Genomic DNA, 26,779 nt, shown 5'->3' with positions numbered 1-26,779 from the left:
ATCTGCTAATTTATTCAAGAGTGTATCCTGGTTTGATCCTCTGTGGTCAGTAACTAAGTGATAATTTCTGATTGGCCAAATCCTGCCTGTCCTCTACAGTCAAAGAGAGCTCTTGCTTGGTGAAACTGTCGCAGAAAGCTAATGACAGGAGCCAGGCTAGCCTGGGGTAGTCTGTACCCTTGGTGCACCACAGAGCACTGTTCCCTGCAAAATTCTTGCACCAAACCACACATGGATACAGTGGGAGTAAGGGTGACTTAAGCCAGTGAATGCACAGCTATATGGATCCACTAGCTATTATCTTCTGGGTGTGGGATCCTCTGGTAGTAGTGGCAGGACATCAGATATACTGCTGTCATAGAGGGAAAGGCTTTTTTCCTTCCCATCCCTGCAGAGATCCTCTGTGAAATAGCCAAGTCACTTGCATTGCTGCTGGGCTCCAGGATTTTGTCTATAAAACTAATTTGTACATCCAAAGACAACAGCAGTACCTGGCAAAGGCATTCCTGAAAGCAGGCAGTGTGGTCTAGTGGGTAGATGTGCGCCCCCCCCCCACACACCTTCTATCACTCAGTGCTACATTCTTCAGGGTCACCAATCCTTCACCTGTCACCCCCACTAATTCAATTTTAAAATACATAGACTGGGATTCAAGTCCTACCTGGGCCACTGTGTTTGGCCTTGGGCAGCTCACTGCTCTTCTGTTTCCCCTCCTGTCCTTTGTCAATCTTCTCTGTTTACATTGTCAATTTTTTAGGGCAGAAATTCTCTATGTCTACACTAGCCCCTTCATTTTGGAAGTGGCATGGAAATGAGGGAGTTCAGAAGATGTTAATAAGGCACTGACATGAATATGCAGTGCCTCATTAACATAATGGTGGCCATGCGTGATTCCAAAGTGCTGTTGTCGAAATGCACGGTGCCTGTGCAGATGGGGTCTTTTGAAAGGACCCCCCCTGGACTTCAAAAGCCCCTTCTTCCTATTTGGTTTTAGGAAGAAGCGGCTTTCGAAGTCCGGGGCAGTCCTTTCAAAAGGCCCCAGTTACACGGGCACCGTGCGTTTGAAAAGCAGCACTTTCAAATCACGCATAGCTCCCGTTATGCTAATGAGGTGCTGCATTTTCATGTCAGCGCCTCATTAGCATCTTCTGAACTCCCTCAGTACCATGCTAATGTAGATGTAGCTTACATGTTTGCACCTTGTGGTGAGAAAAGAAAGACAGAGTGGATGTGGGATAATCTTGTGTAGGGCACCAGTAAGGAGAGCCCAAGATAAACACACTTAATACTAACAGATAACCTCTGCTTCTGTAATTGAACTGTGGACAAAACCACCTCCTCAGCCTATTTGATGAACATCTTTAACTTGTAGACTCAAGGAAGTATCAGTATAATTAAGCTTTTAAAGCAGTAAATCTATGGTTTCAAGCCACCAACATCCCTCATTTTCTGCCATCATAAACAACCCGCTTCAATTTTTAGCAATTGCCTTTATAGTAGAAACCTTTTCCCTTCCTCTCCTCATTCACTTTTATGACAAGAACTTGCTTAGAGACATCACCTCTGATGTTAGTGACCTCTAGAGCTAGATAGTGCAGCCAGTAACTTTGGGAAGTGGCAAAGCTAAACCCACTCCAGGCTAAACCCACTCCAGACCCACTCCAGCGTAACCTCTTTGCTTCCCAACCCACTTGTTTATGGTAGCTTTTACAAGCCCATCCCACCTGCAACTATAAATTCAATCAGTTAAAACATGCAACAGTGGAGGAATTGTCCCAAACATACATGGACTGGCAAAAGAGTTTACTTTAATATTTTTAAAATATGGAAAGAATAAAATGCAATTTTTAAATAAAAATGTGCTTTTGTCTACAATCAATAGAGAGAGCCTCTTTTGAAGAAAGAGTGACAGATTCTGATCTCTGTGGCCGTGTCTACACATGCCCCAAACTTCGAAATGGCCACGCAAATGGCCATTTCGAAGTTTACTAATGAAGTGCTGAAATGCATATTCTGCGTTTCATTAGCATGCGGGCGGCAGCGGCGCTTTGAAATTGCCGCGGCTTGCCGCCGCGCATCTCATCCAGACGGGGCTCCTTTTCGAAAGGACCCCGCCTACTTTGAAGTCCCCTTATTCCCATGAGCTCATGATTTGTCAGTTAAAGATCCCTCACATTTAAACGTTGGGAAAATCTGATCTTTGTATAAATTCATTCAAACAGCATTGATTTCAATGCAGTTTACATAAGACTCACAGGCTACGTCTACACGTGGCCCATGAGCTCATGGGAATAAGGGGACTTCGAAGTAGGAGGGGTCCTTTTGAAAAGGAGCCCTGTCTGGACGAGACGCACGGCGGCAAGCCGCGTCAATTTCGAAGCGCCACTGCCGCCCGCATGCTAATGAAGCGCTGAATATGCATTTCAGCGCTTCATTAGTAAACTTCGAAATGGCCATTTGCATGGCCATTTCGAAGTTTGGGGCACGTGTAGACATAGCCTGTGAGTCTTATGTAAACTGCATTGAAATCAATGCTGTTTGAATGAATTTATACAAAGATCAGATTTTTCCAACAATGTTTAAATGTGAGGGATCTTTAACCGACAAATCATAAAGAGGAGATTTCTTACATTTCCAAAACACACTTTGTGGAAAACTTTTCCAGTTCTGTTATGTTCCTGAAATAAACTCAAATTACTTTCTTTTGTGTCTCTTCACAAAAGTAGTAAAACAGAACTTATTCCTGTAAACAGTTATTGTCTCTTTTTCTTTCTTTCTTTGTAGAAATTCACTATCTTTCTATCATAAACTCTCAGTCTAACAGACCCCAATTTAACAGACTTCAGAAATAATGCATGTTGTCCACCCGCCCCGACCCTCTCCAATAAATGCCAGTGACTCACCAGGGCCACTGCATTGCTGGACCCGCTGGGGCTGAAGGAGCTGCCAGAGCATCTGGGGCCACCACTGTGGCTGGGGCCCCCGAGGGTGGAGGAGACATGCAGAGGAAGAGGGGCTGCGGTAGGGTGCGTGCAGGTGCTCTCCTCCCTCAGCCCCCATGTGCATGGAATGTTTCGACACCCAGCAGCTGCTGTCTGCAATGGTGCTGAGAAGCAGTTGCAGCATCAGAGGCTGCTGCCTGCTGTCAGGCTGGGGGCAGCAGCCATGCTCTGATTTTGGGTGGGCAGCATGGAGCTGGGACCTGGAGCAGCCACAGTGTTGAATACATCAAGACCGTGGGAGGTGGAAGGAGCCAGGCTGGCGTGCAGATTCTCTCCCAGTAATTGGGAGAGGAAGATGAAGGTGTGAGGAGAAGAATGAGCCAAGAGGAGGAAAGGAAAGAAGTGGGTTGGGACGGGAGTCAGTTATGGGCTGGGAAGGTCAGTGCATAATCATATAATATAACCATTCGCATTTAACAGATGATTAGCATTAACGGACACTCCTTCCCCCATTAGTCAGTTAAATCGAAGGTTTACTCTGTGTGTGTATATATATATATATATCTGTCAGTCTGTCCTGGAACTGCTATTCATCTGATGAAGCAGGTCTGTCCTATGAAAGCTCATCACCAAATTAATCATTTTGTTAGCCTTTAAATGTTATATTACTGCTGTTTTGTTTTGTTATAATATAGACTAACATGGCTACCTCTCTGTTTACTATTCAACATGACAGTAAAAGTGTGACTAAAAGCACTGAGATGCCCATTCCAGTTACATTCATAGCTGTTTCCCATAATCTCCACATGCATCCCTTATCTCTATGGTATCTAGTACAGCACATATTTGGGAGGGGATCTGGAAGCCTCAACTGTGTCCTTTTGAAATGTTTTCTAAGAACATTTTGTTACAAGCCAGCTAATGTGTTACCTACCTTGACAGACTGTATACCTCTCTGACACATCAACAATAGTGATACACTCTATTTATTATTAGACAAATGATCTATAAAATTTCAGCATGTGTCTTGCTGCATTTCAATACACAAACACTGATCATCCTTTCCTTGGTTTGGTGTTTAAAAATGTTCATCGCTTACACTGGAACATCCATTCTATGTACTATCTCTCTACATGCACTTTAACCTTATCATACTGCCCTTGGACACCATAATCAATCTCAGAGGTGAGAATGATTTTATCTTATATAATGTATGTGCTGACAATTTCAAAGAACAACAGGGAGACTGGAGGATGCAGCTTCCTGACTGTTGGACAAAACTAGGTTTTGAGTGCTATTTGTGTGAAATTCAACACAGTGGTTTAAAATGATCTCACCTAATTTAAATGCATTGAAAGGTGCACAGGCTGTTATGCAGACCCACATCAACAGGGTGAATTTCACCCGTTAAGTATATTTTTGTGTGACTTTTCTTGGAACATTTTTAATGTTAATCACAAAAGGAGAAGGGGAAATAAGTTATTGAGTGGTTTGGGGCCTCACCAATGAGATCTGAAGCTGATCACCCCTAGCTTGCAGAGCTGAATCTGCTGCCAGACAGCTGAGACTAACCATGTGATAGCTGTTTGATGACCTATGTGAAATGGAGATGATGATTTCAGTCCACTTCTCAGTGGCCAACATCTGTAAAACAAAACCACCATCTCCGGTGGCACTAGTTGGCTAGACCTTCTGTTGGTAAATTCATCATAAAGGCAGAGGAATTAACATATTCTGGAACTTAAAGTAGCCTCTCATCCCATGAATAATCCCTCTCACTATCTAGAAGGAGTGGGGGAAGCATGCATTTCCACTGTCCATAATGCCCTTGGTTGCTTGCATTTTTCACTCTGCAGAGCTATCAGTCCTCTGTTACCCCCACCCCGCCCACCACCCAATCCATTTTATTATTAAAAAGCAAGTGAGGGGGAATCACTTTTGGAAGTGAATGAATGTTGAAGAAGTAAAAAACTATGTAATTTTTAGCTGTTAAGAACAATTTTCCAATTTAATGTTAGATCTGTTTTTAATATAATTTAAGTGCTTTGTAGACCATAACAGCTCTGCCTATTCAGGGGTCTGCAACCTGTGGCTCTGGAGCTACATAAGGCTCTTTAAGGACTTCTTTGTGGTTCCTGACATTATAATTGCAAAGTTAAAAAAAACCTTGTGATTATTTTCGATAAATGGTGAACCTCTAAAAGCCCAAAAATGAAAAACTCATCTCTAAATAGCAATCAGTATGTGATTTCGAAACTTTGGATAAGTCCCCCTTGAATCCTCCAGAGAGAGAGAAGGTTCTGGAGTAAAAGTCAGGAAGACAGTGGTACAAATATGAACATAAAGTGTGAGGAAATAGAATATGTAAAAAGTTTGTGAACGTCCTGCAGTAAATATGTATCACATTACAAATTATTGTGTGTGCTGTTCTTAAAATAGAGGTTAAAAAGTATGCTTTGACATTAGTTATTAAGGGCCATCTGGTATTCACATGCATTGCAGCTCTTGAATTACTGAGTTTTTTAATGAATTGGAAAAAATGTATCTTCTTGCTATTTTGGTTGCTCTCTCTTGACTTATTTATGCTGACAGAGACCTGTGTCTTTTCTGTATGTATGTTTTGTGGCACAAATGTGTGTGGGCATTATTTGTGGGGAAAAAAGCCATGATATATTTCTTTACCAAGCAATGACTCCGCAAGGGCAGTAGATGCTTTGCAATATCCAATTTAAGTGTTCTAGATTTTAGCTCAGCCACATTGTTCGCTGATCCTCAGGCAAATGCCCTGTCTGGAATGGGGAAATCAAAGGCCAAATCCCACTTTCCTTACTCACAGAATCCATCCAATGGTGGCCTCAGCTTTCTCCTCAAGACCTATAGATAGATTTATTCCCAGACTTAAACTCTGTTGGCTCCCCCCAATGTAATGAGAGTGATGCATATGTTCAGCTTTTCAGGCATAAGGGACTGTAGATGAGCCACGCGCAATCAAAACCGTCACTTTCGAAAGTCCACAGCCTCCATTATGCTAATGAGGCACTGCATATTCATTGCAACACCTCATTAGCATATCCTGAAGTGTCTCATTAGCATCCCCTTTCAAAAGGGGGGTGCTAGTGTAGACATAGCCTACGTGGTACAGGCAGACTAAGGGTTCTGGGGAAGGCTAATGAAATGGTTCCTTGTAATACACCCCAAACTGTAACTGAGTATTTTTCCTTAACAGGCCATATCTTCAGCAAGTTGTAAATAAGAATAGCTCTATTGGCATCAATGGAAGACCTAGCCCAAAATGTGTGCGTGGGTGGCTAGAGAATGCTTAGGAGAGAGCAGCTTTCTGCTGCAGATGTGGAGACCAGCTGTCTGTTCCTTTCAGCTCTAGACACCGTTGTATATTCATTTACATCTCTCAAGGCCATTTCTGAAAAAAAGGCCTAGAATCTTCCTTTTTAAAATTAAGGAAGACTGAAATTTATATTTTTTGGCTTCCTAGGTCAGGAAGGGTTCATGGTTAAGGGATTTTGAGGGGCCTAAAGGCTAGTGCCACATGCAACTCTTCTCCCCAGAGCGCAGCGTGTTAATGACTATCTATATTCTAGCATTTTTGAATCAGATTTTAATTATTAATACCCCATAACTAAATTTAGGGGTTCTACAGTAACTGCCCTTCAGGGGATAATGTTCCAAACACTAGCTTCACAATGGTAATTGTAAGATAAGATGTATTTCTAGCATACTTACATTACTGAGCTCTTTCTAGAAATCTGATTGCATCTAATTAAAAATTATTGGTTTAAATCTGCTCCATATGGCTTTTCTTTTAACAAGATTAAATTAAAAAGCGAATCTTCATCTGTCAGTTTCAATGCCCTAACCCCCAATCACAGGGATTTGGAAAGTGGTGGCTTCTAGATTATTATAATTCTATATCCTTTTCAAATTCTGTTCCCTGAAACTTTAAGGAAGATTTGCACTGGTTTATTCATCAAATATGTAACACATCACCAATATACAGACAGATACTAGACATCCATACCATTGACGTGAATATATTGGTGATATAATATTGAATATATTGATGATATAATATTGGATGCCCCATGTGTTATATGTATGCTGTGTCAAAGCAACCATGGTCTTAGATGAGAGAAATAAGTATCATAATAAAAGTAGGCTAGGAATTTTAAGTTAACTGTATCATGATGCTTTCTGTGGCAGGGTTCCTTCTCATGTGATTCCATATGACTCTAAAGATTAGATCCCTTGAAGTTCATTTTAAGAAGCACCATTTATGAATAAATAATTAATAGATATGTGTGAGTGCGTGCATATATATATACATACACATAAAATATTATACTGTTCTGAGATTAGTCTATTCTGGTCTGATCCAGTGCATTATATTACTGAACTATATTATTTATCCATTTTGATCATTCATTTTATGTGTGGTCTTTTTCATTTTTGTACAGCAGCGAACGCACAAATGAAGATCAGTAAAAACTTGTTAGCAACAACCACATCTCTCCTCCCCAAACAGTAGAAAGGGGCTATTCAGAAATAACCATTTTTCATTACTTTGCTAGCAACAGAAACTGCATGTGCAGCAAGCAACCTGAAATACCGTGTTCTAGCATGAACCTTGAAAATTCCTTGGACCTGTTCTGATCGGCTTTTCCATGGTAACAAATATGTCTAAGTCATAGCAATTTCTGTAGTTCAGTATTTTTACCTTAAAGTACAACCCTAAATGTTTGGTATGTCACTGATACCAACTAGTGGCCCGGTTTCAAAGCCATTGTCAGTTTTCTCAACTGAAACAGAGCTGTTGAAAGTAAAATGACTAATATATCATTAGTGAGATATGAATAATGTGAGTTTCCCCATGCATTTAATATTCTGATCTCCTATTCCCTGCAAAATGCATGAGAAGATTTGAAAATACACATTTCATAAAAAAAGTGAAGCATGAGTGTAAAACAGATGGGAAAGAACAACAAAAGGTACATTTAAAACTTGGTTGGAAGACATTCATTCATTTTTTTTCACCCCAAATTTTTCATTTTGCTGCTTTTCATTTATTTCCCGAGTTACCTTTTCTAGCCTGTGGGGTAAGATCCCTTCTCCTTTACACTAATCCCACCCCATTAGCTTCAGGTTATAGTATGATTATAAATTGATAATAGGGAGATTATGGTGGAATATCAAGGAGAAGACAGATGATCCCCAAGAGAAATGAACCTGTGTAACTGAGAGGAGAATTTGGATCATTTTTTTTTCAAATCAACAAATAGGTGAAGTTAGGATGAAATCACAAAATGCAACATGTGCAGTTTTAGACAAACCATTTATGTAATTCATTCAGAAGTCAGAAGCTGACAACAGTCCATAATGAAAGATTTTTAAGAAATTTAATAAATTAATAGACTGTTCAGATTAGGTCCTGGTTTGCTTGGCATTTTTATCCATATTTATTTGCTGGACTTTGAAGTACAAATTAACTACACAATGTTGCATAGGGAAACTGGCAAAAAATGATTAAATGAAAGCAGAAATTCCAGGACTCAATAAGAGAGATTGTATCTGTAATAAATTCCATTCAAACAAGAACTCAGAAATATTGCTCATAAAAATAGATACATCAGAGTAAAATGATTATTTTTAAATGAATTTTTAAATTCGTTTGACATGTGTCCTCTACCCAGATACAATCATCCAATTCCACTGTTTTTTAGTATATGTTTACTAAAAAGAGTAATAATGGTTTATATCTTGTACTCTTCCAAACTCTTTCTTGAAAACACTGCCTGAACAATGAGAATAAGCCACGCAAAACGGAGGATCTGCTTATGACATCTAACAGAGGGAATCTTGAATTGTCAAAGCTAGCAGGTCTTACATAATAATTTACTACAGTACCTTTCTGTTTCCTGGTCTGTAGTTTGTTGCTTGTTCTCAAAGGCTGTAAAGCTGCTCATATCCACATAGCCATCATTCTCATTAGCAGCAGATAATGCCCTACTGGGATCTTCAAAAAATTCTGTAAAAGTTCCTGCCCTGGTTGGTCTTCGAGGAGGAATGTGTATATTTTCATAATCAGAGCTCATAGCTGGAATGTTTTCATAGTCAGAAGTATCAGCATTTGGGAATGAAATAGACCTTGGTTTAGTTAAGGGGAGTGGCATGAAAGGAGGTCTGGATCGATCCTCAAAGGACTCCACTCTTGACACACTCCTACTAAATGTTTTGGGTGTCCCTTTTCTTTTACCATCCTTGTAGAAAAAAACTGTAGAGGGAGACTCAGAAGCACGCAGCTTCCCTGTATGGGTATGGGACTTCAGCTGAGGTGAGTTACTCAAGCTCCTTCTGTCCAGTTCCATAACCCTAGAAGGCCCATGATAGCTAGACTCTGATGAGGACCTTGAAGAGGAGACATTAACATCCACGTGGACCTTATTTTCTGTCTTCTTTTTGAATTTTAAGGTGAGGAATTTCTTAAAAGATGATTTTTTCTTCTTGATGTACTTATCAGGAGATTCATTCTCTATTAAAAGTGATGGGGAACTTTTAGTGATTGGCTTTTTGGTAATACAGGCTAGTTCAAAAGGAGGTGGTATATCAACCACTGAGGATGGGGTAGACAGACCACTTGATGAGAGGTGATTTCTCTGTGAAAAGCTACCTGAAGAACTAATTACACAGGGCAGAGAGAGGTTGTCTTCTATCCTCTTTATTGTATTGTCATCCAAAGCACAGCCATCAGTTTCTCTATAAACAGAGACTGGCATCTCTCTCCCTTCTACCGAGTAAGACCGTGGGTATAAAATAAAGCGTCTTGACTTGCCTGGTAAGGCCCTATTTACCTCCATTGCTTTTCCTTCCAAGGGCAGAAAGTTATTGGTTAAATATTCAGTCATAGTGTCATTATTTGAGGACTGTACCTCTGTTTCTGGTCCAGTTTCTTCTGGAACAGTTTCAGGCACATAGCCAGGCACTTTTCCAGAGAGTGACCTTGTTCTAGTGACCATACTTTTTCGATCAATGGATAGCAGGTTGTTTTCAGTGTCTACAGTTAGTTCTTGTCTTATGCTGTAATCACATGGCATATCTTCAAATTCTGCCTGCCCCACTTCTCTGACATGAGGGGTTACATTCCCTGCAGGCATTACATAAGGATCATCTAGAGAATCATTGGCTGCTTCTTTTTCCTCAGGTAGAACAACCACTTCAGGGATTGCTAAATACTCACTAGACTCACATTCACTATTACAGTCTGCATTGAATTTGCTTTGATCACATGCAGCTAATTCTTCTGCTGTATGATATTGATCCTCAACTGCAGCTTGTTCATGCAGATTTGGGGAGCTTTCGTCAAAGCTACTATGACTGACTGTATTGCCTTCAAGCATGTGCTCATTTGATTCAGGTTCTTCCAAGAGGCATTCATAGCCATCACAGTCTTCAACAACCACATTTGATTTAGATTCCACTTCCAGCTCTGGTTCACCAGCTGTTTGAGGGCTAACAAGCTGGATATCATTATTCAAATAAGCCCTTTCCAGTTCCAAATTCTCACTGAAGTTTTCTTGAAATGAGTCAAGTACATCATCATTGCATTCACTCTCAAAAGGAACAATTTGACAACTATCATCTGTATTATCTGCTTTCAACACTTCCTCTTTTTCAGAGTCTTCTCTAACCTCACATGTTGTCTCTGATGTTTCCTCCTCACTCTTCATCTCAGTGGTTTGGTAACCATCGTCGGTATATTCTTCCCTTTCTGCATTTGTTTCTTTGTCACTATCTGGACTTACTTCCTCTTCTTCAGCTGCAGCTTCATTGATGGACTCTCCAAAATCCTCCTCTGAATCAAGCTCATTTTCTTTCAGTCCTAATCCAATGTCTCTTTCTTCTACATCAGCATCATTAGGAATTATATCAGGATTTGCACAACCATAATTTCCTATATTAGTTTCTGTACTCAATACAAACTCTGCATTATCATCCAGGTTACCATTGTTTGCAGGACTCACTTCTGCATCATTTGATAGCTCATCTTTTACAGTTTGGGGCAGTTCATCATTCTGTTCTAGTATTGGCTCATCTACAGATAAATGTATTAGAATAATGTCTTCACAGATACTGCCCTTCAAGTTTTCATCTCCATTCACAATCTTACAGTTTTCCGAATTAAATTCATTATTATCCTTTACCAGATCAAGGTTATTTAACATTTCCTCAGCCTCACCCTTGAAATAGTTTTTGGGGTCATCTACATAGTCCACTTCTTTATCCATAGTCTTAGAAGCAACAACTTCTACTTCAGGTGCTTCTGAAGACACTTGACTAAACTCTTCAGACCTATCACAGTCTCTCATTTCTGTTGATCCATCTGAGTCCAGTTCCACATGTTCAACAGTATCTGAAAAGTCATTGTCCGCAGCTTCATTTATTTCTGGATTACAGATCTCCTCATCATTAGCTATGGTATGATCCTCTTCTTCCTCTGCTGCTTCTATGACCTCATTCTCTGTAGATGACTCTAAATATTGATCTTGTGTATGTTCAAAGTCATCACAGTCTTTATTGGTCATCTGGGTTTCAGGAACTATGATGTATTCATCACCAGCCTCAGATTCTGAGCACTCGGTGTTGCATTGATTTCCTTCATACAGCTCTCCAGCAGGAGATATCAGTTTTCCATTTGTGAATTTATTTAAGTTATTGTTGGTATGAACACTGGATCTCCCTTCAGTGTCAGCTGAGAGTTTTGGCTTTGGAGCAATGGGAGGTTTTGGACCCCTAGACATAGAGTTTGTATTTTGAAGAATATCAGGCTTTGACGATGATGGAGGAAATTTGGAGACAGCCACTGAAGAAAGATGACTGATAATCTTTGGTTTTGGTGCTAGTGGTGGCTTTGTGAACTCTGGAAAAGAAACAAAGAAAACCTATATTAGCAGTTTGCCATCCTGATGTAATTGGAAACATAATGACACAGAAGACACCAGAGAATCTACCACAATTAACTTTATTATTTATAGTAATTTTGATGACAGTTGTAGTGCAAATGGTCCATTGAGGATAATGGTAGCAGGAAGCACTGAACTACAACACCCATGAAGCATTGTGGCCACTTAGGAGGACAGAGTTTAATATCAGACTGAGCCAAGCAGAAAGATACCAATTCAGGAATGTCAATTTTTTTTCATTTCAAGCAGAAATGTTGAAACAAAATGTTTCAGTATTTACAAAATGAAATTTTAGGGTTTTGACCATTTGTTTCCAATTTATAGATGTTCAGATTTTCAATTAAAAAACAAAAATTTCAGTAACAGTTTTTCAGCAGAAAAATTTTTGATCCATTTTATTTTAATCCATAAAAATGCAATACAAATAATGTAGAGCAATGATTTATCTGCATTGTAGATTGCAAACCAAATCCACTCAGTTTGTTCTGCCAATAATTAACCATATAATTCAGACTTGTAAAAGTGACATGAGTGCTTACCAACCCAAAGCACAAAATATATTCACCAACCTTTACTGTGGTGACTGATAATGAAAAACTGAATGATATGTTACTTGACAGTCAACTAATTTATTCACTCAGGTGAAAAGAATTTCTAAAGGCTTGGTTCAGTCTTTACATTAATTATGTAGCTGAGCTACAACACATTGAATGAAATTCTTGTACCCTAAAATGAGTAGAGGCAATTGGTGTTAGTTCAGTTTTCAAAATGCATAACTTCATCCATTACTTCACTATTCAGAAGACAACAACTCTGTAAATGATAATCCCACATTGCAAGCAATTCTCCTTTATTTAAAACACATTTTTCTTACTTTTTTTTTTGAGGGGAGGTGAATTTGAATATCCAAGCTTCCAAAAGGGTGCCATTGGCCATGCCAGTGTTCATGCCCAGTGTGACTAGCAGTTGCACTGATTTCTTTTCCTAGAATGAGATCTTTAAGCTGCTTTCCCTCATGGACCTACCCAGCAAGCTAGCAGAGAACTGCGGTTTCACATCATCTTGCACCTCAAATGTTTCATGGACATTTGCAACATTTTGTGACAAAAGAATTTTACCTAAAGAAATTTTTGGTAGTGAATTTTAGAATGTAAAAACATTGTTTTGAAACATCTTAATCAGAGCCATGAAAACCATTCTGATTACAAAAGCTTTTTCTAGTGGGATTCCCACCAAACCCAAAGATATGCAGAAGCAAAATGTTCTTATCAGACATTTACTGTAGTATTTGTAGCTTCCAGAGTCCAATCTGTATGGAGATTGCTCAATGCCAAGTCAGACATCTGTGCTGTGGATAAAGGGAGCTGTGCTTCTGTTATTTTTACCTTTCAGTGTCTGCCTCAGAGATGCTCCTTTGCTTAGGAGTCAGAGTATAGCATCCAGTTCTAACCTGAGTCTTATTTCCTCAGGCTCCAGAAATGAATTCAATCAATAGATTCTACAGCTAGCATGTGGTATCTTTAAAAGAATCTGTAAAAATAAAAATCCCCTTATTGGATTATTTAATCTAAAAGAAAAAAAAGCAGTCAAGTAACACTGTAAAGACTAGCAAAATAGTTTATTAGGACAGAGCTTTCGTGGGACATACCCACTTCTTCAGACCATGGTAAATTTCTTTAGGTAAAAATGGTCTGAAGAAGTGGGTCTGTCCCACAAAAGCTCTGTCCTAATAAACTATTTTGCTAGTCTTTAAAGTGCTACTTGACTGCTTTTTGTTTTGATAGCATATAGACTAGCACGACTTCCTCTCTGTTATTAATCTAAAAGGTGATCATATTATTCACTTTAAGAATCTGCTACACCAACAATACCCTAGGTTCTTCTAGAGAACATTTTCTTTCCACAAATCATTTGGTCCCTGGAAAACCCGGGCATGATGAATCCCTCAGCAGAGGAAATCTCTCTGCTTTGATCATTCACCCTTCATTAGCTGTGCTGGAGACTTGCATGAAGAATGAAAGTCGGCAGATCAAAAAACAAGTGAGAGACAACTTTTCTGCCTTTCAACTGATCCTGAGACTTTTCTTCCAGTTTTCAGTGTCCTTAGTTTTCATTTGAGATGTTTGTTGCTCAAAGATAGCAGTCAGCTATGTGCCCAGCTGTTTTGAAGGAGCTAAAGAGACATTCCAGGCCAAGACCCAAATTATACTTGTTGAAGGAGGTATCTTTCCTCAGGGGTTTTGAAAAGAAATAACAATGTATGGGGGAAAGGAACAAGTGAGCAGGTTAAGAGAGGTTTAAAACAGGTTGTGCAGTAAAAAGCCAAAGCTGTATAATTTCACAGTTTCCAATACAGTTGTGTTTTCTCTCTCTCCACATGGTCTTCTGTTGTCAATCAAGTTGTATGACTAATAAGTTTTACAGACAACTGTTCATTCCAAAACACTTTACAAACTTTTTGGGATAAAATAACTTCACCAGTACCAAAACAACCACCGTATCATTTTGGTACCGGAAGTAAAGAATACTGTATACAGCTGAAAATGAAGAGAGACAGAGTGTATATTTAAATTAGGCCAGGGACCCAGGATTTTCTATCTGTCCATATCATGCCTTTTTAAGAGATGTACATACATAACTGCTAAACAGCTCTATGTGTACAATTTTATTAAATTACGTAATGAGTATTTTTATTCTCAGATAATTTCCATATATAACATTTAGTTGTTTAAAAATTGTGCACATATAGTATTTACCAGCCCTTCAGTGGCATTACTGGTACTCTGCAGCTTTGTTCGCAGTAGTTTGTTGCCATGAATTAGTGATCAGTGGCCTAATTTTCCCACTGTGCCAGTCTTTGTTCACTTCAGGGTGCTTCCTCTCTGTGTTATAACTGCTCACCATGTACCTCTTACCCTTCACAGAGCTTGTGAAATTGTTTACTTACTTTTTTGTATAAATGTTTATTTAAAAAACATCATGAAATAAAAGCAAATCTGTCCCAGCACAATGGAGCCCTACAAGCCTTTGATGATCAGTACAATTCTGCTTTGGGTATGTTTGGTTCTGCTTCCTTTGGAAACTGAACTACATAAGAGGTTTCCAAAGTAACTTTTTAAGGTGCAAAGATAACATTACACCATGGCTGGATCTATACTTGCCCCTAACTTTGAAGGGGGCATGGTAATCAGGGCCATGGGAGATTACTAATGAAGTGCTGCTGTGAATACACAGCAGCACTTCATTAGGCTAATTTTCCCCTGTGGCAACTTTGAAGCTTCAAACTGCAAAGTGCCAGCATGCATGTAGCAAAGTGCCCACACTACTTTGAAGTCCCTTTACTTCTCAGAAAAGCTTCAGAGTTGCCGCAGGGGAAAATTAGCCTCATGAAGTGCTGCATATTCACTGTAGCACTTAATTAGTAATCTCCCAGGCCCTGATTACCATGCTCCCTTTGAAGTTAAGCACAAGTATAGACAAGCCCCAGAAGAAATATGCTTATTTATAAATAGTAAATACTCGTGTTTATTTCAAATTAGGCATAATTGTTTTTGGGAGGGAGAGACACCCTGTACCTCCGGAACCTGTTTGGGACTAGATGCTCTTTTAGTCTTCTCCTCCCCTTATTGTTTGAAGCTTCCTAGTCAAGAACTGCTTCCTCCTCTACTTGACTACCTTCCTCTTGGTGAGCATGAATTCCAGCAAGGCTGCATCACTATCACAGTGCACATTTAACGGCAATCCCTGACCACCAGCTGAGTCATCAGGGAGCGAACAGCAGCATTGTATAATGGCATCCATACCACACAGCCACCATAACAAAGGTACTTTTAAATGATGCATAGATTTGTCCCTGAGTCCCTGTAGAGCTGTTCTAAAAGGCAAGAAAAGGGAGGGAAAGTGCTCTTCATTGTGCAGCCATTATCACCTGAAACATTGTGAAATGTCCATTTGCTCATATTCTTCAAACCTGGTAATTTGCCAAAATTAATATGGTTTCATATTTACTTGTGACTTAAAGTAGAACATACCACAACACTGTCAGGGACTTGGTGGGCTTGGTTAGAGCATCCAGTTGATATTTCAAGCCAATTGAGCACATTTGTAAATATATTAAAGGCCAGTGGTTCGTGACCTGTGGTGAGCAGTGCTGCTTTGGCTACAAGGATGAAGCATCCATGAGTATTTAAGGTGCTGTTAGCAACATGGTAGCTATGATGCAGTTCAGGAATTTTTTAGAGTTCCAAAAGGCTTTTTTCCAAAAGCCTCATGCATCTGACGAAGCAGGTCTTTGCCCACGAAAGCTTATGCTCCAAAATATGTAGTTTATAAGGTGCCACAGGACTTCTTGTTGTTTTTAAAAGGCTTTTTGTGTCTCATAGAAAGTCAAGCACCTCTGTGTAGCCTGTTGACTGTTCCACCTCTTGTGTTGGATGTTTCTTTGGCATAAACTCAGCCAAAAGCAAATATGCAGACAACCCAAAAGTGAATAGACAGCTAGCACAGAAGACAGACCAAACTTTATAGATTCACAAAGTTTAAGGACAGAAGTCACCATTAAAACATTTAGTCTAACCTCCTGTGTATCACAAGCCACTAATTTTTACCCTTTTATACCTGTATTGAGCCAAATAACTTGTGTTTGACTAAAGCATGCTCTTCAGAAAGGCATCCAGTCTTGTCTGAAGACATCAAGAGATGGAGAATCCACCACATTCCTTTGTAGTCTATGCCAACGGTTAATCACACTCACTATTAAAAAAGTGTCCCTCATTTCCAACTTTAATTTGTCTGGCTTCAGGTTCCAGCAATTGCTTCTTGTTATGTTTTTTTTCCATTAGATTAAATTGCTTTTATTACCAAGTAGCATTTCCCCCGAAGTTGCTTGTACAATATAATCAAGTCACCTCTTAATCTTCTTTTTGGCAGCTCTCATTATAAGCAATTTTCTCCAGTCCTTGAATCATTTTATGGCTTGTTTCTGCACTCTCATTTTTTAACAGTTTTTTAAAATGCAGACACCCGAGCCACATTCCAGGACCAGTCTCACAAATGCCATAACGGGCAAAATCACCTCCGTATACCTATTTATTAATCTCCTGTTTATACAACCAAGGGCATCATTAACCCTCTTCCTGACTGCATTGAGCTTGTGAGTTCATATTGAGTTGTTTGTCCCCTGTACAGCTTAAATCCTTTTCAGAGACTTTTATTTCCAAGACTCAGTCACCAATTATGTAGGTACAGCCAGTATTTGTCATTCCTAGATGTATAGCTTTGGAGTTGGCTATATTAAAACTCATTTTGTTTGGATGGGCCTGATTCACCAAAGCCGTGTCTACATGTGCACGCTACTTCGAAGTAGCGGCACTAACTTCGAAATAGCGCCCGTCACAGCTACACGTGTTGGGCGCTATTTCGATGTTAACATTGACGTTAGGCAGCGAGACGTCGAAGCCGCTAACCCCATGAGGGGATGGGAATAGCACCCTACTTCGACATTCAACGTCGAAGTAGGGACCGTGTAGACGATCCGCGTCCCGGAACATCGAAATAGCGGGGTCCGCCATGGTGGCCATCAGCTGAGGGGTTGAGAGACGCTCTCTCCAGCCCCTGCGGGGCTCTATGGTCACCGTGTGCAGCAGTCCTTAGCCCAGGGCTTCTGGCTGCTGCTGCTGCAGCTGGGGATCCATGCTGCATGCACAGGGTCTGCAACCAGTTGTCGGCTCTGTGGATCTTGTGTTGTTTAGTGCAAGTGTGTCTGGGAGGGGCCCTTTAAGGGAGCGGCTGGCTGTTGAGTCCGCCCTGTGACCCTGTCTGCAGCTGTGCCTGGCACCCTTATTTCGATGTGTGCTACTTTGGCGTGTAGACGTTCCCTCGCAGTGCCTATTTCGATGTGGTGCTGCGCAACATCGGTGTTGAATGTCGACGTTGCCAGCCGTGGAGGACGTGTAGACGTTATTCATCGAAATAGCCTATTTCGATGTCTCTACATCAAAATAAGCTACTTCGATGTAGGCTTCACGTGTAGACGTAGCTCAACTGTGTCAGAAGTCTTTGTATGGCTGCCCTGTCCTCATCATTATTTACCACTCTGCCAATCTTTGTGTCATCCATAAATTGGATCAACAACTATTTTACATTTTCTGCCAGATGAAAATGTTGAACAGCATCAGGCCCAGGACTTATCTCTGCAGAACCACACTAGAAACGTCTCCATTTGATAATAATTTCCCATGGATGATTACTTTGAGATCTGTCAGTAAGCCAGTTCCTAATCCTTTTAACAAGTGCTTTATTGATCTTGTACAGTGTTAAATTTTTAATCAGGCCAAACCAATAATCTCTTCCAATAATTAAATCAGGTTTGTGATTTGGGCTGCTTCCACATTATCAAATCCCTTGCCAAGGGAAAAAGGAATACATAGCACAAATATAAACTGAATGAAACTCTAGAATCACCCATAGCATCAAAGCAAACTCATTTTCATCTCACATAGTCAAATACAATAATGGCTATAATAACATGGAGTATTCAGGGAAAGAAGGATTCAGGGAAACAAAGAAGGATATCTGTCTTAAAGACTGGTCTACAGTATGAAGCGATGTGAGCACCAGCTCTGTAGGCAATTCATGTTCATGTTGGAATATTCTTTCTCATCTCTCAGCGCTAGTGTTATTATTACTTATTCACAGTGCTTTTTTGTAAGAAAACAGGAGCTGGTGTGCAGCTGGCTCCTCCCCCCCTTCCCCTCACCCCTTGTTGGGGTCCCCTAGGCTGGAGCTGCTGGTGGGGCTCTGTGCCCTGTCCAGCTCCCAGCCCTGGGGCTGCCAGGGTTCCCATGGCCCTGGCTGGATCCCCGAGCTGCAGCTACCAGGAGGGCTCTACACCGTGTCTGGCTCCCAGGCCCAGAGATGCTAGGGTTTCCCAGGCCTGGCTGGGCCCGTGCCCCAGCCAGCTCCCAGCTGCGGAATCCCACGGCTGGGGCTGTACACATACCGTCAATAAAACAACAAAAAAAACCTGTTTATTTGTATGACCATCACACATAGGCGCCCCAACCCAGGGTCTAGGACCCCATTGTCCTAGGTGTTGTACAAACACAGAACAAAAAAGCAGTCTGTCCCCCAAAAAACTTAACATTTAAATATAAGACCAGACAGAGACAAATGGGAGAGAATAAGGAAACAATGATATGGTAGGCAATAGTGTGAAATTCACCAGTGGTCCAACTTGTTACTCTTTGTGTAGGCACTGTGGAAAAGGAGAGCTTGAAGGTGGGATTTGAAGGAAGATAGTGAGGTAGCTTTGAGGATGTTTACACAGAGCTCTTCCCAAGTGTGAGGGACAGAATGTGAAACAAGCCAAAAGTACTTGTTTGAAAATTTAATAGAAGGTGATGGAGGCTGGCATTAGAGGTCTGTCTGAAGAGGGTGCTGACATCTTAATAGTGACTAAGAGTGGAAGAGTGGATGGCCTTGAAAATGAGAACAAATAATTCCCATTTGATGTGTTAGAGAAGGCGGATCCAAAAGAAGGATGCAAAGAGAGGGCTGATGTGGTCAAGACATTCTCAGATGGATTTACACAGTGGAAAACTGAGCAAAGCTAATCGCTCCCCAAATGCCAAGTGAAATGACATGAAATCTTTTCTTCATTTTTTCTTTTAACATTACAGTGGAGCAGTGGAAAACTGGGCCATGTTTTGAATGTATCACATCATAACATTCTGGACCTGAATAAAATGTGGGAATACAAATGGGTCCCAAAGCCTAGCCTGGAAAACTCAGAATAAGTTCCATAAGCAAGAAAGGATGTATCTTTTCCTACTCTCTAGCTGGACACATGTAACTGATAGAGGTCTTTTAGCCACTGGACGCATTTTTCTCTGTTCTGCTTCTTTCCTCTGGAGTTACCAAATCCAGACAAGATGCTCAACTGCACAGCTGTAATTTGCTCCTCGTACCTGAATTTATCAGTGTATTGATCAGTGGTATACAGCTATGATCACAACTGAAGAAAAGGCATCTAAAAGTAATGGATTGTGATAAGGTGCTAACACCACCCCGGCTTATCTCCATCGTTTTTAATGGGGCAAACCCAGGAATAAATCTGGCCCCCTTAGCATATGCTAAAGTGATGCTCTCAGTCAAATTATTCTTCTATAGAAACATTATGTATCTGTCATTTTAGCTAAGTGATGGGTGTCTGAGTTGTTATCCAGGTATGTGTAGAGCTTAAGACAGAGGTGAGAACAGTGGATCCCAAACAGAAGCTATTATTGAAATAGCTCACACAAAGTGTCATCTGGAGGGACAACAAACTCTTAAAATTCTAAAATCGGATTGAGATTCTCAGCTGGTCAGCCTATTGTTAACAGCCACCCATCCCACCCCACCTTGCAATAATGCTGTACATTATGTAGTGCTTCAAGTAAGCCAAGAACAGAGTCCTAAACATCATTAATTTCATCTCCAGTCCAAAGCACTGGGTCTCACATGGCAAGTACTGTTCTGCAGGCTAGCCTAACCACCCAATAAACCAGTGTTTAATAGGGCTTTGCATATAAACCATTTTACCATAATTCAGAATTTAGATAAATATGTAGCATGTGCTGCAGAACCTGCTCTGATACGTTACAGAGATTAAATCAAATGAGCTAGAATGATTTACAAGGAAAGCGTAAGCCCACTGAGGGGACTCCAGTTACGCTGTAAACCACTGGAGTTGTCCTCACCAGGACTGCAGGAAATACAGTAAACAATTCCAAGATGTCATTAATTTCACAGTAGTTACTGACGATCTGTTGTTGTTTTATGACATATTGGTCCCTCACTCTGTTTCAAAGCATTTAAAACAAGTGAAAATGACAGAGGATTGGATTTTCAAAAGAACTTAAATGATTTAGGAGCCTAGAGGTAAAATTCTCAGTGGGACTGAGGAGCCTAAGTCAATCAAAAATTTTACTTGTACTTATTAAAATGAGTCTGTGTTTCAAGGGCCTGTCAAAGTTCAACGTCTTCAGTGGACTTAGATCAGGCTCTACCTGACTGTGTTTTGAAATAAGGTCTCCTGTATACCCAGTTAGCTGCAGACCTAAATCTTCAAAAAGGGGACAATTAATTTATGTAATTTTGTCTTTTTAAATTATTTTAATTGGAATGTTATTACCCACAAATTCAGAGAAGACACCACTCTACAAGGATAGAATGCATTATGATACAGTTATTAGACTCTTTTATTTTGAGATAGGATCAATCTCTTATGACTTTGGGATGTCAAATCAATAGGTTCCAACTTTCTCTCATTATAGAACTTTAATGCCACCATTCATAAACATAGTGCAGTCTTGTGCTATCTTGTAGAGAAGCATTGGTGAGGAAAAATACAACTTACAGTCCATGCATACCAAACTGAGTGGAAAGCCTGCATTAGAGGGAAATGATCAATTCTATCACCAAAATCTCTGATCCTTAAAGTTTGAACTTTACTCGTGTGAGTGATATCATTGCTCCAATGGGTTGAAAAGTTATGCACCTGCAGATATATGCAGGGTTAATGGCTTAGACTGGATAGCTAGAAAAAACACAGGTACAACATCCAAATGATCAGTGCCATTAGTTTAATATCCCAATAACTCTAAATAGCTCTGATGTCTCAAGGAAAGCTACAGTTTTACAGCTGCTTCCCAACAGGAAGCCCTGTCTGCAAAAACTTACTTTATACCAGCCTGCATTTTCATATGCTGAGGTCCAATTGAATTCAATAGGAGTGTTTCATAAAAGTCAATGATGGTAGGATATGGCTTCAAATTAAAGAACAAGTATTCTGGTAGTTTCCTGCAGATTTTCTAAAGTTAATTTATTTTTTATTACATCCAATAACATCTTTTAAATTATACCTAGTGGTTTACACTTTTTAATAACTTTAAGTGTTTTGATTTTTAATTACAATTTTGCTTTTGTATTGCCCAATTTCAGCATCCAAGAAGAAACTGAACAATTAAAGCAGGGGTTCTCAAACTCTGAGCTGGGAGTGAGACCCCCTAAGTGGGTTACAACCCTGTTTAATGGTCATTAGGACTGGCTTAGACTTGCCCTGGGCAGCTGGGCTGAGGATACAGTTTGCCAGATTGGGACTGAAGCCCTTAACCTTTGCCTTTGGTCCCCTTGGCAGGGGTGGTGGGTCTTGGGCTGCCCCTACCCACTGGACAGTGGTGCTCAGGTGGACTCTGGCCTTGGTCCTTCTTCCTGTGGTCATGTAGTAATGTTCGTTGTCAGAAGTGGGTTGCAGTGCAATGAAATATGAGAATCCCTGAATTGGAGGGAGGGTGGTCTTGTGAATTGTGGATTCTGTTGGATCTGAGTCAATCTGGCCCCAGTTCTTGGCCCTTCTATGGACTTCCTTTGTAACCTTGAACAAGTCACTTAATAGTGATCTGCCTCAATTTCACATTTAGGGGGATAATCATATTTCTTTTCTCCCTTGTCTGTGAAGATTGTAAATTCTTTGGGTTACAAATTATATCCTAATATATGTAGTACAGTGCCTAGCAGCATGGGACTCTTCTTGGTTAGGTCCACTAATTGCTACTATAATATAAATAATACTATTGTAACACATGGCTCTATATCAGTTAATGAACAAAATCTCCTTTGAATGCAGTGGAGAATTGTGCCTCATTCTGATGGATATGTTCTTTCTGGAGCTGTGGATCACATAACAATCATTGCTAATAAAGCTAATGGTCTTACAAAGTAACCAGCCTGCTAGTGCTAGCAGTGAACGTTGCTCTGAGAGCGGGTTCAAGCTGGACACCCTGTGTACTGTATTGAATTGTCCTGAGAGAAAGTTTTTAAATCAATGCTGAAAGCCACTCTTTACTAGATGGCTAAACTTGGAGTGAGTTTCTCTGGCACATAGCAGAAAGGAGTCCAAGCTGACCAGGAAGAGTTATGGAAAGAGAATTCAAATTTTACTTTTTCAGTGGGCAGAGAAATTGCAGCCTCTGTCCCAAAAAAATTCTGGAGAGGAAGTCTTTAGCTTGTAAACACCTTTTCACAGTTCCCAGCACGTGGGTCTGAAGCCAGTGTGACTAGGGCAGGAACCTGCCAGCTGCATGGTATTATCTTCTCAAGCAGGGCACTGACCAGCCTCCAGAGTCCAGGAGCCTGAAATAAAACTGAAGAGTGGGAGACAGGGGCAGGAGCCCTGTTACTGCTCCACCAAGTCACTGACCGATGCTGCCTCAGCACTAGAACTGATTGCAGTTTGTCATGACTCCCCACCCCCTTCAACAATAGGGTTTGGAACGTGGAAAAAAGTGTTCATTTTGGCCCAAACATTCCTATTGTTCGATGAAAAACAAAACACTTTATATTTAATTCTTGAAAAATTGGGGCTTAGTATTTTTTCCCTCCTCCCCTTTCCCGGTAGAAAAAAGGAGGGAAAAACTCAGCCACCAAACTGCGTTGTCAAAAATGGTTGTTGTTGTTTTCTTTCAAAACTGTCCGCAAGAAACACTCCCCATGTTACCAGCGCTGATCAGCGCCCCACGGCTCCTGTTATTCGTAATGGCTCTCAGAGTCTGAACCCTCCTGAGGGGCCCAGACGGGCGCTGAGCAGCGTTGAAAATCTGTCCCCTAAAGGCAAAGCGATCCCGCCTGGCAAACCCCTGTGCTCATGCCTGAGCCCTCCAGCGGAGAGGGCCGCGCTCGGCCCTGCCCGGGGGAGCTCAGGAGAGGGGAGCAGGAGCGAGAAGCGGCCAGAGATAGGCGGCGACGAACGCTGCCCCGGGAGCTGTACGAGCCGAGCGCTCTGGAGCGCACTGCCCGGGCGCGCCTTGCCTGCTGGCTCCGGAGGTGCCAGCGGGGGAAGCCGCGCTCGCGGCCAGCGATGCTGGGATCCCGAGGGGCTAAAATGCCCCGGCGGTTCCGCTGCACTGGGGTCGCCGGAGAACCGCCGCGCAACGAGCCCGCCGCGCAGCCCCGGTGACAAACGCCGCAGGGAGCGGGAGCGAACGGGGGCAGCTCGGAGCAGCCCTGAAGTCAGCCGGGCGCCAGCACGCCCTGTAGTGCTGCGCACGCAGGTGCCGAGAGTCGCCCCCAGACAGCGCCGGTGGCCAGCGGCCGCTCCCGGGTCTCTCTCCCTCCCTCCTCCGCGCTGGATCGCAAACCAAAGCAGAGGGGGAACCGGGGAGCAGCGGGAGGGAGCCGCTCCCCTAGTCCCGGGCACAGCCCGAGCGCTCCGGCAGCCCCGCAGCGAGCCCTCCCTGCCCAGCGCCCGGCAGCGCCCCGCTCACCTGCGCTGCTCATCTTCCACGCTCGGCGCCAACTTTCGGTCTCGCCCTCAGATCATGGTCCCGCCCGCGCTCAGGCGCCCGCGTGGAAGTCGGAGCCGGGGGTCGGGGTGCGGAGGGGAGGGGAGGGGAGAGCTCCTCAGTAGTGGCCGGAGCCTCTTTGGCTGGAGGGGGCTCCGGAGGGAGCGATCACTGCCGCTGGCAGCCCTCGCCCTGCCCCATGCTTAGCCCGGCCCGGCGGCGTGTGCTTGCACTCAGCTTGTGCGCTCCCTCTGTGATCGCGGCGCGCTGGCCGGGGCTCGCCACCGCCTACTCCTGCCAGGCATTTCCCTTCCTTTCCTGCAGAGGAAGCCCTTTGGCTCGCTCAGGGAGTGAGCGCTGCAGTGAAACAAGGGAGGGGGGCAGGATGCCAAAGAGCCAGGTTTAAAGGGACAGCAGCTGCTTCCCCCCGCCCCACACACACACCTCGGGCTCGCGTGCTCATTTGGAACCGGGCTGCCCAAGCAGCGCGGGGAGGGGGGAAGAGCGGCCGCCCCCGGCTCGCGGCTTCTCCCCGCTGGCAGAGTTCGCAGAAAGAGCGCCTGAACTTGGAAGTTTGTGCGTTAAAAGCCCAGGGAACCGGCTGTCGGAGACCCCCCGCTCCGTGCGCTCCCCAGAGCCCGCTTTGGAAGGGCGCGGGGAGGGTGCAACAAGCAATGCCAAGCACAGAGCGTTTCACACCCGCGGGCAGTGAGGGCAGCTCACACACAAAGCCGAGGCAGCTCCCCGGCGGAGACCCGGCTTGGTTCTCCGTGAGCGTAGCTCTCTCTGCCCGCAGCTCCCTGCAGAGGGACCCGGAGTGTTAGGTTGGCCGCAGGTAGAGTGTCTGGATCATGGGCAAGTTACAGGGACTGAAAACTAGAGAGGTGCAAAGCAGCTCCTGTTCTGACCCACTCCCTAAGTAGGGGGAGGAGGAAGGAAGCCTTTGAACAAACATGGTTTGCTGTCTCCTGGGTTCCTCTCTGTTCCCAGCCCTGCCTTCCTCTCTGGGCTCAGTCCTGTCTGCGCAGACAGAGCTGGGGAGACAGAAATTCTTCCCCCTTCTCCTGTGCTCCCCTCAAATGTGTGGCTGTTTTGTGGCTCTGTGCTGGTCCCTGACTTGCCAGAGACAGAATCTGGCTGTCCTTCTCTCAGTATTTGTGTGCTTTGCTCTAGATTTTGCTAAACAGAGCTCTGATCCTGCAGTCCTTACTCAAGAAAGCAAGGATCATGTTTCTCAGTAAGTGTTGGAGGCTCAGATCCTTTGTTCTTCCATGTTATTAGCTTACGTCTAATGCTTGAAGACCTCGGTGTGGTTAGCACCACCCTCAGGAATTTCACAAATAAAGCTGTGGGGCTGGAAAATGTGCAGTCTACAAAGGTGAGAGATCCCTCCATCCTTAGTTTGGCAAACTCACTATTGTGAACTTATGGGGAAACCCTGGTCTCTTCATCCTTTGTAGACATTAGGGACTATGGTTACGCTAGCGAGTTTTTTTGACAAAGCTAATGGAGCATCCACACACAAAATGGGATTTGTTGACAGTATTTCGCTAACTACTTTCTGCTTCTCCCACATGAAGAAGAGCGCCTTTTGTCGACAGGGTCTGCTGACAAAAAAGCTGTGTGGACACCCTTCTCTTGACAGACAGGGTGTCCAGAACAATGGGCAGCCCGATCTGCTGTGATTCCAGGTGCCTGTTTTGTCAAGAGGGTGGCCAGGCAGTCTGGCGCTCTTTCAACAGAGCCAAGCACTCTTCTGATTGGTTTTTGTGTGTGGCTGCACTCTTTTGACAGAAGTTCTGTCGGGAAATCTGTTCCAACAGTGACTACAATGATACTACAGCAATCTATGGATAGAAATCACTGTTGGAAGAGATTTTCTGACAAAACTTCTGTTGACAAAGTGCGGCCACACACAAAAGCCAATTGGAAGAGCACGCCTCTCTGTTGACAGAGCAGCCAGATTGCCCAGCTGCTGTCTCAACAACACCAGAAAGCCCTGCAGACAGGGCTGCCCATTGTTCTGGATGCCCTGTCTATGGAGAGAAGCCTCCCCCAAAGCATCTGCACAGCTTTTTTGTTGACAGAATCTGTCAGCGTTATGCCTCATGGCTGAGAGGCAGAATGCTGCTAGCAAAACACATTTTGTGTGTGGATGTTCCACCAGTTTTGTTGACAAAAGCTGAGGTTTTAGTGACAAAACTTTCTAGTGTGACCTTAGCTAGGATCATCATAGTCTGCAACTCCATGGGCCAATGGGTTTGGTGTGCAGGAGGTGACTGCTGCCATCTTGAGCCCCATTCATACCTACAAGCCTCTGCACTCTTGCATAACAGAGCAATCTGTTTGGTCCCAAGGATGCCTGAGTGTAACTTGATTTTATTGAGCAGCAGATTATTCAGATGCAAGATTGGAAAGGGAGATGCTCCAAATACTTGGCCCCAGAGTATCTTACAAGCAACATAAATATTTTATGCAAGATTATTTGTTTGGTGGTTTATGGTGAAAGAAAAATAGTATTAATAAAAATGGCATATCAGTGAGT

At 42.6% G+C, this 26,779-nt stretch overlaps 1 protein-coding gene across 4 annotated transcripts in view; it reads right to left on the bottom strand.

The window, feature by feature from the left end:
• FGD5 (FYVE, RhoGEF and PH domain containing 5) overlaps positions 1-24,568 on the bottom strand; it is a 174,293-nt gene extending 149,725 nt beyond the window's left edge. For 2 of the 4 annotated variants that reach the window (XM_075004987.1, XM_075004988.1), the window contains exons 1-2: positions 24,217-24,563; positions 8,862-11,871 (exon numbers count right to left, since the gene is read on the bottom strand). In XM_075004987.1, the coding sequence (XP_074861088.1) occupies positions 8,862-11,871; positions 24,217-24,229 (3,023 nt within the window). In that variant the 5' untranslated portion in view covers positions 24,230-24,563. Of the gene's footprint in view, positions 1-8,861; positions 11,872-24,216 lie in introns of all 4 variants that reach the window. The other 2 variants (XM_075004989.1, XM_075004986.1) reach the window with 2 other exon arrangements.
• Between the last annotated feature and the right edge of the window lie 2,211 nt (positions 24,569-26,779).

The sequence above is a fragment of the Carettochelys insculpta genome, chromosome 11, assembly GCF_033958435.1.
Source record: "Carettochelys insculpta isolate YL-2023 chromosome 11, ASM3395843v1, whole genome shotgun sequence".
In the NCBI taxonomy this organism is placed as follows: Eukaryota; Metazoa; Chordata; order Testudines; family Carettochelyidae; genus Carettochelys; species Carettochelys insculpta.
This window is presented reverse-complemented; position numbering and strand designations above follow the sequence as displayed.